This window comes from Labeo rohita, chromosome 20 (genome assembly GCF_022985175.1).
Source record: "Labeo rohita strain BAU-BD-2019 chromosome 20, IGBB_LRoh.1.0, whole genome shotgun sequence".
In the NCBI taxonomy this organism is placed as follows: Eukaryota; Metazoa; Chordata; class Actinopteri; order Cypriniformes; family Cyprinidae; genus Labeo; species Labeo rohita.
In genome coordinates this window covers 18,262,733-18,273,344 of record NC_066888.1, presented here as the reverse complement: position 1 = coordinate 18,273,344, position 10,612 = coordinate 18,262,733, and the positions used below count along the sequence as shown (strand labels likewise).

Sequence of the window (10,612 nt, the reverse complement as noted above, 5' to 3'; positions counted from 1 at the left end):
GGCACGCAAAATAATTAAATTGCATAGAAAATACACATTTTCATATTGTGTTAATGCTATTTATGTATGACAAGTCTGTGACAAATTCTACGTCAAGTCCCAATCACGCGATATTTTGAGGCTACACTCGGAAAGTGTAACGTCATTGGACCTTCGGCAACGTTCGGTTTTTCTAGGCACAATCAGTAGAACTCCGATAGCCAGTCTGCTCTCCTCCAATAACCCATTAAATGTTTAATGGGTCGAATTCTCATCACTATCTTTTTTAGACGAAACCACTCTTTTCTTCTTGCCACTAGTACTTTATTATGACACGTCCCTAAAATGCTTATAAGATTGCAGCCTTCGCTCTATAATTGATTGGTACGCCTGTTCCCCACTCTGTCCTCGCCATGGCGCCGTGTCCCTGCTCTCTCAGTTACTGAAAGTGGCCGCCTCTCTGCTGCTACCGACTCACGGTCTCTCTCCTCGCTCACAACCGCCATTTTGGAGACAGAGAGCTGCGAGTCGGCTGCAACAGAGACAGAGCAAAAACGGCGGACACGGGGGACAAGGTGAGCTAGCGTTTATGAGGAACATGGTGGGGGAGCAATGGGGGAAGATGGCCGGGAGGGAGAAAGAATTAGAATATGGGAATCGCAGATCTGCTGGCCTCCTCGACTCCCGCAGCATATAGAGACACGAGACGGGACAGACGGTGCTTGACCTCACGTGGAACAAGGCCACGGAATATTACAAATCATTTTAAATCATATCTCCCTACATTTCATTTGACAAAGAGGTGGTGGCCTTAAAGAGACAGAACCCCTTTCAATTATTCAAAATAATCAAGAACTTGCTATGATACTAAAAGTCACCTCTGCACGGTTATCATTCCAAATAGCAGCCGGCTGAACTTCATAGCCCTGCTTTTAAAAATCCAATAAAGCGCGTTTTTACTGGTCGTGGTTCAAGTTTACCTTATATTGCTAACTAGCAACATATACAGTAACCCTGGATTTAGATTAACAAGCAGCACTGGCTGCTGAGACGCTTAGCGTTAGCTAAACCTAGCCAGCTTAGTGTGCTAGCTAAGCTAAGTCGGATATAAAACATCAGCCTGTCGATAATATTGTGTGAACTAACAGTATTTTTACCTGGATTTCATAATAAGTCTTAAGACACCTTGCACCGCGGTACATTTCCTTTGTACATAAAAGGATATGCTTGTATGACTGTACCATCAGTGTACGTTAGGTTTATAAATTGCGTTGTCTCAAATGAAGAAACCAAAACTGGCAGTTTAACACATGCGTTTATTCTCGTTGTAATAATAGTTCCCCCTTATGAAAGTCTAATGAGTAGCCAAACTGCTGAAATGAGACATTGCTGTGTTTGTTACATTGCATCCAGGAAATGGTTAAATGGGGGCACTAAAACACTAGTGGTGTCAGTGCTTTAGTTATGTTTACAAAAACTCTCAAACCCTGTGCAAATTCACAAGCATTATATGAGGTGTTGTATCATGTATTGGTTTAGATTTGCAGTAGGTAAATCCGTTTTTAATTAAACAATGTATATTTTACTATAAATAATACTGTAAACAATTCAGCAATTTACAAGTTTAAAATTAACAATTCATCCTTCCATATCAGTTGCTACTTTTTCTCAGCGTTACAGACCCTAGGAAATGTCACAAAACATGATTTGTGTGAAAACAAGTGTTTTTGAAAGGTGTTGATACTCTCATTCTAGTGAGCTTTTGATCTGAACAAAGTCTGTGCAGTGCAAGACGAGTTATTGATATCTTTTGATAAAATGTCTTGAGTGAGTGAATCTGAAAGAAAAACACTATATCTGGACTGCAAAACCAGTCATAATGGTCATTTTGAAGCTGAATAAATAAGCTTTCCATTGATGTATGGTTTGTAAGAACAGAGCAATATTAGGCCGAGACACAACTATTTGAAAATCTGGAATCTGAGGGGGCAAAAAAATCAAAATATTGATAAAATCGCCTTTAAAGTTGTCCGAATAAACTTCTTAGCAATGGATATTACTAAGCAAAAATTAAGTTTTGATATATTTACGGTAAGAAATTTACAAAATACCTTCATGTAACATGATCTTTACTTAATATCTTAATGATTTTTAGCATAAAACAATAATTGATCATTTTGACCCATACAGTGTATTTTTGGTTATTGCTACAAATATACCCGTGCTACTTAAGACTGGTTTTGTGGTCCAGGGTCGCATATTTTAAACCTGTACGTCTGATAAAAGTGAATTCTGTTTGCTTGTAAGATTACACAATCATAGATGGCCTCTGACACACAAGCATTAATAGCTACACAAATGCACTCTAAAATCTATTAAAATGATTTAATGTTGTAATAAACTCTAACAATATTGCTATTTTTACTGTATTTTTGATCAAAGAAATGGAGACTTCTTTCAAAAACCAATCTCAAATTTATGAACAATAATGTAATTTATAAAGAAAATCTACTTTTCTTGGAGTCTTTAAACACATGCACATCCAAAAAGCCCAATTACAAGCTCAGGCAATGTAATTCACAAGTTTGTGGCCCGCTGATTAGCACCTCTGTTGCCCTACAGAGGGCACATCCTTCTGCGAGAAAGGAATAACGTCAGTGTTCCATTTCAGTATGCTATCAATAAACCTGTCAGTTGTCGTAATCTCAGTCTGCCTAATTCTCTCTCAGCCAGTGTCAGTATGTCATATGCATATGCATTTTATGAATTTGTTCCTCTTTTTTTAGTTGCTGTGAGTTTGTCATCCAGTTCTGAATATTTATATGCAATATTCTTTTCTAAATGTGCAATATATCTTACAGTGATCATGTCTATATGACAGCAGATAAGTTAATCAGTAAAAGCAGTAAACAAGTCAATATAACATCCTTTTCTGTTTTAGATTCATTATTTCTGGGACGCTGAATGTTGAAATTGTGAAATATGAAGTTTCACTCTCCAAAGGTACCCTACTGTTCTTTGACCACAAATATATGCTTTATTACTGTGATTCAAAGCACCCATATACGTTTCATAATGTCATTTAGCGTTTTCTGTTTTGTATTTGCAGTGATCGCCCTTTCAGGGTCTTAACCTCTACCTATGGCCTCAGAGCAGGATGGCGTGGGAGGCGCCACATGCTCAAAGTTGGCCAAACCACTTCACCTGCAGTACCTTGAGCGATCTCTCCGCCTAGACACTTTTCTAAAGCAGACTGCTGCTGTTTTTAACCAGAACATTTCCAGGTAATTTGTTGTGCAGTTCTCAAAGGCGTACAGACCCTTTGTGACTTTTGAGTCATTGCATGGCTACCATGCCCCGACAAAATCCTTAGAGACTATAATGTCCCACTTCAGTCTGTGATGCTTATCTATTTTGTTGTTTTAGAATGTTTTTCCAGTCCCCATAATTCCCAAAGCCAAAAGCTAATGGTACATGGGAAATATTGCACTGCAGCTGGGTTGTAATGCCTGTGGTGGTTTGTTTATGGTTATTTTTGTGTGTGCGTCTCTATATCAGTGATGACAGCGATGATGGTTTGGGCGAGGGGTCTTCTTTGGCCCCGTGTAACCCACTGCTGGCAGTGAAAGATGATCATATAAGCCCTGAGAACGAGACCAAGGACTCCTGCAGAGATGGAGAGGCTGAGTGTGGCGCTCTCAACGGAGCTGTGCTGCAAGGTACGAGACTTAAATAAAAAAATAGTCATGTTATGTAACATAAGAATGTCATTTTCTGTATATATTGTACTGACCAGTCATCTTGCACTTCTGTTGACCTCTAATGCATGGATTTAATATTAAAGGGATAGTTTACCCAGAAATGAAAATTCTGTCATTAATTACTCATCCTCATGTCGTTCCAAACCTGTAAGACCTTCAGTCATCTTTGAAGTACAAATTAAGATATTTTTTATGAAATCTAAGAGCTTTCTGAGCCTGCATAGAGAGCAATGCAACTGACACGTTCAAGGCCCAGTGAAGTAGTAAGGACATTGTTAAAATAGTCCATGTGACATCAGTGGTTCAACCTTAATTTTATGTAGCTACGAGAAGATACCTTTCTGGACCTTGAACGTGTCAGTTGCATTGCTGTCTATGCATGGTCAAAAAGCTCTCAGATTTCAAAATATCTTACTTTGTGTTCTGAAGATGGGTGAACTATCCCTTTAAGTACACTTAAGTACATCCCTTCAAGTTTCTCTTTATTATGATAAAACAAGTAGCATTTGGCTGGTCATGTGATTTTTAACATGGTGGCCTTTATGAGGCATTCCAGTGTGTATATGGCTTTAAACATATTTTTCAAAAGTGCTCTTCATTTATTTAGGGATAAAAGTTTTTAATGATTAGAAAAATGTTTTTACAGTTTACCTAAGTGAGTTCACCTTAAACCTCAAATTGTCATCTACAGAACACAAAGCTGACAAAGCCAGCCTGTATAACTTCTCAAAACTGAAGAAAAGCAGGAAATGGCTAAAGGTATGTATAGATACAACACTACAGTAATTCTGGGCAAACCTTTATCTAAATCCAATCTCTGCTTTATAGAAGCCTGTTTCTGCCTCAGAGTAAAAAATAAAACCAGTAATTGCGATATAAAGCTTAAAATAGTATATAAATGCACTCTTTAACGAGGAATTTACACTACCAGTCAAAAGTTTTTGAACTGTAAGATTTGTAATGTTTTTTAAAGAAGTCTTTTCTGCTCACCAGCGTTTATTTGAATGTACAGCAAAAACAGTACAATTTTGAAATATTTTTTACTATTTAAAAAAAACTGTTTTCTATTTAAATATATTTTAAAATGTAATTTATTCCTGTGATTTCAAAGCTGAATTTTTAGCATCATTACTCTAGTCACATGATCCTTCAGAAATCATTCTAATATTCTGATTTGCTGCTAAAAACATTTATTAGTAGTATTATTATTATAATTACGTTGAAAATAGCTGATTAGAATGTTTTCAGGTTCCTTTGATGCATAGATAGTTTGGAAAAACAGCATTTATCTGAAATAGAAATCTTTTGTAACATTATAAATGTCTTTATCATTACTTTTGATCAATTTAAAGCATCCTTGCTAACTAAAAGTATTAATTTCTATCATTTCTGCCCCCCCCAAAATGTATACTGACTCTACTGATACGGAAGCTTTTGAATGGTATAGTGTATAATGTTACAAAAGCTTTTTATTTCAGATAAATGCTGAAATCAAAGAATCATCAAAGAATCCTGAAATAAATGCCCTCAACTGTTTTAAATATATATTATAACAATAATAATAAAAAATATTTCTTGAACAGCAAATCAGCATAGTAGAATGATTCTGAAGGATCATGTGACACTGAAGACTGGAGTAATGATGCTGAAAATTCAGCTTTGAACACAGGAATAAATTGTATTTTAAAATATATTCAAATTGTAAAAAGTTAATTTAAATAGTAAAAATATTTTACATTTTTTTGCTGTATTTTTAATTAAGTAAATGCAGGCTTGGTGAGAAGAAGATAATTATTTAACAAACATATAAAAACTTTTGACTGGTAGTGTAGTCAAAATTGTGATATGAAAAGTCAAAATTATGAAAAAATAAAGTGGCAGTACTAGTGTTAATAAAGTCTAACTAAAACATTTCTTAGGCAGGGCTCAACGCTAAGGATTTTTTCTACTCGCCCAGTCACAAAAAAAACAATAGTTGCTGTTATCATTGTTTTGACCCATGTTATCTTTTATTTTAATAAATAAGCTTTAAATAAGCTAAATATAATAAATAAGCTAAATATAAAGTTCAAACATTATTTGTTTGTTCAAAATTATTTGATTACTATTGTTTTATTACAAATGAAACAATGCTTAGGGAAAAACAGACGGACTGAATGGACGCATATTCGGTCTCTGCCAGCAGTTGGCGCTTATGGAATAGTAATACAGCGTTTCCTTGGTTACCACTGTAAACAAAGCAGCGCCGTGATTATGTACGCAACTTTTAAATGCATTATACAAAGGTAAATGAAAAGAAAACGCCGTGTAAACCTTTCTTAAAACAGTCCGTTCCCCTCAGAGATACATTCATATAAACGCCTTTTCAATATTTAGGATATTTTTCCAATATTTCGCGCGTTGTAAACTGTGACCTTACTCTGCCTGCTAACGTTTCCTTTTTGCTTTCGTGCCTCCGTTAACGGATGTTTAAAGAGTTCGTAATATTTTCACACACATGACATTTTGAAAGAATATTTCATACAGTTTGTGTGCAAGCCCGGAACAGAGACTGGTTGAAATATGTCCTGTTGATCGGTGCATCTGTACTCCACTGTTTAAATTAAATATAGAGTAATCATTGTCAGAGCTACAAAGTTACTCGTCAAGACGGATGTTTTGACATACTTCTGTAGGCTATATGTCCGTCAGAGACGCGTCTCTCTGTGATCGCCTGAAATTTCAAATGAACAAGACTTAAAAACACGAGCAAATTATAAACTTTAGTGACGAGGCAGCAGTGGCCCCATCGGGCCAGTGACAGATTTGTCAACTGTCCCGAGCGTATCTCACGCTGGCCCCGTGCCATCGGGCACTCCTTATTGTCGAGCCCTGTTAGGTGAACGCAATACTTTTGTAAGAGAACTTGTTTTTCTATAGGAAACAGTTTTGTGAGCAAACACAACAGCAAAAACATTTTTTTCCCCATAATCATGTCCCTTTAGTGGCTCTGTATAAGCTGCAGTTATGACAAAATGCAAATAAATGTGCAGTAATAAGATATGACATTACAGTTTTTTTGTTCTAAAGGAAAAACAGGCTTTCATACTATTATTCAAACTGGCAAAAAAGTCATTCATTGGCAATTGTGCCTCTCCTTTATTTCCATGTCTCAGCGGTCTGATTTTTTTGTGAATTTCAGGGCATCTTGCTGAGCGATGACACCACAGATTCCGACACTGACTCGGATGATTCTGACTTCACAATGACACGGGAAGAGCTCCAGGACATGCTGCGTCTGCACAAGTTCACCAAACTCCACCAGAGCAAGTTCCACTCTGACAGAGAAGTACGACACGCTCGCTGAGTCTGGGCTAGTTGCCCCCGCACAAATAGTTTTATGGAAACAGTTGGTAATGTGTGTTTGTGTTCACAGCTGCAGCACTATCAACACTACAGCACAGGCCTCCTGTCCACTCACGACCCATTCTACGAGCAGCAGCGACACCTGCTGGGCCTCAAGAAAAAGAAAATCAAGGAAGAGAAGAAATGCAAGGGTAAGCCTATAGAACAAAAAAGGATGGGAGTAGCTGTTTTAGAGGTTATTTGAATACTCATCCCTTCTGCTGTTTTCACAGCCAAGTTAAAAAAGATGAAAAAGAAGAAGAAACGAGGAGAGGAGTTCTCCATGGAGGGACGGCAGCACGTTACTAAAGTTTTTGCCAAGTTTTCGCATGATGCACCTCTTCCCATGATCAAAAAGAAGCACTTAACCATTGAACAGCTCAATGCTCGTAGACGAAAGGTCTGGCTTACAATTGCCAAAAAAGAAATCCCAAAGGTACAAGTATATTTCTTCATCAACAGTTTTCAGTGCACAAGATTTATGTCTTTTATTCCTGCTTTAATCTTTTCATTGTCATATTTCAGGCGTTTAAACAGAAAGTTTCAGCAAGGAACTTTGTTTTAACCAATGCTCGAAAGGTAAGAGATGTTTGTTTATTACATACATTACCAATGGGGTTGGTAAGATTTTTAAATCTTAATTTTTTAAAGTCTCTCACGTAACAAGGCTGCATTTATTTGATAAAAAAAAAACAGTAAAACACATTAATGTTTTGAAATGCTACAAATTTCTTCTATTTTAATGTATTTTAAAATGTAAGTTAATTCTGTGAATTTTCAGCCGCCTTTACTCCAGTCTTCATTGTCACATGATCCTTTAGAAATCATTTTTATATGCTAAATTGGTGCTGTGGAAACATTTCTTGTTATCATCAATGTTGAAAACAGTTGGTCTACTTAATATTTTTGAAGAAATTAAATAATGGAAAATCTTACTGACTCTAAACATTTGAATGCCACAACATTTGAAAGTCAACACAATTAAAAAAATGCGTTTGCACTTTTCCAGTTGGCCCACCAGTGTATGCGTGAGGTCCGGAGGGCAGCGATCCAAGCGCAGAAGAACTGCAAAGAGACTTTGCCGCGGGCACGCCGCCTCACCAAAGAAATGCTGCTGTATTGGAAGAAGTATGAGAAGGTGGAAAAGGAGCACCGCAAACGTGCTGAGAAGGAAGCTCTTGAGCAGCGCAAACTGGATGAGGAGATGCGGGAGGTATTTGCATTTAAATTTGTCTGAGAATCACTTCCTAAAACATTGTCCTAACAGTTCTTCCTGTGTGTCCTGTCAGGCTAAGCGTCAGCAGAGGAAGCTTAACTTCCTGATCACCCAGACAGAGCTGTATGCTCACTTCATGGGGGGCAAGCAGAACGCCGGGGGAGACGGCACACAGGAGGAGATCTTACGCAAGCTTGAGGACAACACCTCCCAGAGGCAGATTGACATCGGTGGAGGGGTTATGGTCAACGTTGGCCAGGAGGACTATGGTAGGATCTTATTCTGTCCCTGATGGATTTTATTAAAATGCGTATTACAATCATAAGAATTTCATGCTGTCCTCTTGCAGATAGTGATTATTACAAGTCTCAGGCCCTTAAAAATGCAAAAGAGGCATACCAGATCCACCAGGCCAGAGTAAGTGGCATTACATTATACATGTCAGTCTTAATGGATGGCTGGAAGTTATTAGAATGTCCCTCTTTTTGTTCTATAGACCAGGTTGTTTGACGAAGAAGCAAAGGACAGTCGCAGCGCCTCTCTGCACGCGGCTAGCGTGTCTGGCTCTGGCTTCGGTGAGAGCTACAGCTTATCAAACCCATCTATTCAAGCAGGTGAAGACATCCCTCAGCCCACCATCTTCAATGGGAAACTTAAAGGCTACCAGCTCAAAGGCATGAACTGGCTAGCCAATCTTTATGAACAGGTGATTTTTGATGCTCTCTTATGGTTATTTGTACATACAGAAGCGTTCAAAGCTTTGGGTTAGTGATGATTTTATTCAACACAGATGCATTAAATTGATCAAAAGTGATGGTAAACACATTCATAATGTTGGAAACGCTTCTTTTGAATTTTTTATTGTCAGAGAATCCTGAAAATAATATATCAGAAATGTATTGTTTTTACTATTAAACAACTTTTCATTAATATTGATAATATAATAAAAAATAATTCTTGACCAAATTAGCATATTAAAATGATTTCTGAAGGATCATGTTACATTAAAGATTGGAGTGTTGGCATCTGAAAATTCAGCTTTGCCATCACAGGTATAAATTACATTTTAAAGTATATTAAAATAGAAAACGTTTGATTTAAATTGTAATTATATTTCACAATATTACCGTTTTTACTGTGTGTTTGTTTAAATAATAGAGTCTTGGTAAGCATAAGAAACAGAGACGCAAACCGCCTTTTGGCGTTGAAATAGTACTGTCATGATTTACTAAAGATGTGCAGTGTAGAATTAGTGCTGAAAAGGCATGGACGCAGTTATTTTTGTGCCTGACCTTATTAAATATGCATTTGTAGGAGTTTCTCTTTCAGATGCAGATTATGGGAGGAGAGTATTAAAATGAATTACGCAATGCAATTATATAACATTTGCACTCGTCAAATTACTGGTATTTGCGGCATCATTTAACACCTAAAAAAAGCATGTCTTAAAGCAGGCGGTAACTTGCGCTGCTCTTGGTAGATTGCAGAGGCGGACAGTAGTAAAGTATTTTTACTCTGCTGTAAAAGTACTTTTCGGGTGTCTGTACTTTATCAGAGTGTTCTTCTTTAGAAAACTTTACTTCACGACATTCCAAAGCATAATATTTTTTACTGCAGTACATTTCATATTCAATATCATTTAATACTTAATTACATTAGAAATCTATTACTTTCTTCTACTCAAGTGAAAGTAATTCAAAGATTTACTTGAGTACAAGAAAGTACTACATTTTTAATGTTCGTAAGTATTAAAGCTAAAACAAACAACAACTTTTATTTATAAAATGTAGTGCAGTAAAAAGTATGACATTATGCTTTTTCCAAAGAAAAACACTGCAGATACTTTTTAAATTTACTTGAGTAAAGTAAAAATACTTCACTACTGTCCACCTCTGGACGATTATGCTGGTCGTTATGGAAAAGATCTGGCTGTGTCTCTGTTCTTTAATGTTCGCATTGTCAGTACATCACACACAGAATTATCCCCTCCCATTTGCACTTTTGAACAGTAGTGTTTATTGCGTCCTTGTATCATGCCTGTGATCTTTATAAAGATGATTTATGTCTGTTTGTCTCTCATAGGGCATTAATGGCATTCTAGCAGATGAGATGGGTCTTGGAAAGACGGTCCAGAGCATTGCTTTACTGGCTCATCTAGCAGAGGTAAGGACTGACATTCCAAGTTTGAAAATTAAGACTGAAACAGACTGAAAATTAAATAGTTACGCACTGAGATTCTTGGCATTCATTCTAGGTTTCCTTAATAAAGACA

The 10,612-nt window shown here is 36.9% G+C and overlaps 1 protein-coding gene across 2 annotated transcripts in view; it reads left to right on the top strand.

Annotated features, from left to right (window-relative positions):
* The first annotated feature begins 395 nt into the window (after positions 1 to 395).
* Positions 396 to 10,612, top strand: part of ino80 (INO80 complex ATPase subunit) — a 53,192-nt gene continuing 42,975 nt past the window's right edge. For both annotated transcript variants that reach the window (XM_051138229.1, XM_051138228.1), the window contains exons 1-14: positions 396 to 554; positions 2,921 to 2,982; positions 3,089 to 3,263; positions 3,538 to 3,698; positions 4,432 to 4,499; positions 6,922 to 7,068; positions 7,156 to 7,276; positions 7,358 to 7,560; positions 7,650 to 7,703; positions 8,134 to 8,337; positions 8,414 to 8,609; positions 8,690 to 8,757; positions 8,837 to 9,046; positions 10,423 to 10,503. In XM_051138229.1, coding sequence (XP_050994186.1) covers positions 3,121 to 3,263; positions 3,538 to 3,698; positions 4,432 to 4,499; positions 6,922 to 7,068; positions 7,156 to 7,276; positions 7,358 to 7,560; positions 7,650 to 7,703; positions 8,134 to 8,337; positions 8,414 to 8,609; positions 8,690 to 8,757; positions 8,837 to 9,046; positions 10,423 to 10,503 — 1,656 coding nt within the window. In that variant the 5' untranslated portion in view covers positions 396 to 554; positions 2,921 to 2,982; positions 3,089 to 3,120. The remainder of the gene's footprint in view (positions 555 to 2,920; positions 2,983 to 3,088; positions 3,264 to 3,537; positions 3,699 to 4,431; positions 4,500 to 6,921; positions 7,069 to 7,155; positions 7,277 to 7,357; positions 7,561 to 7,649; positions 7,704 to 8,133; positions 8,338 to 8,413; positions 8,610 to 8,689; positions 8,758 to 8,836; positions 9,047 to 10,422; positions 10,504 to 10,612) is intronic.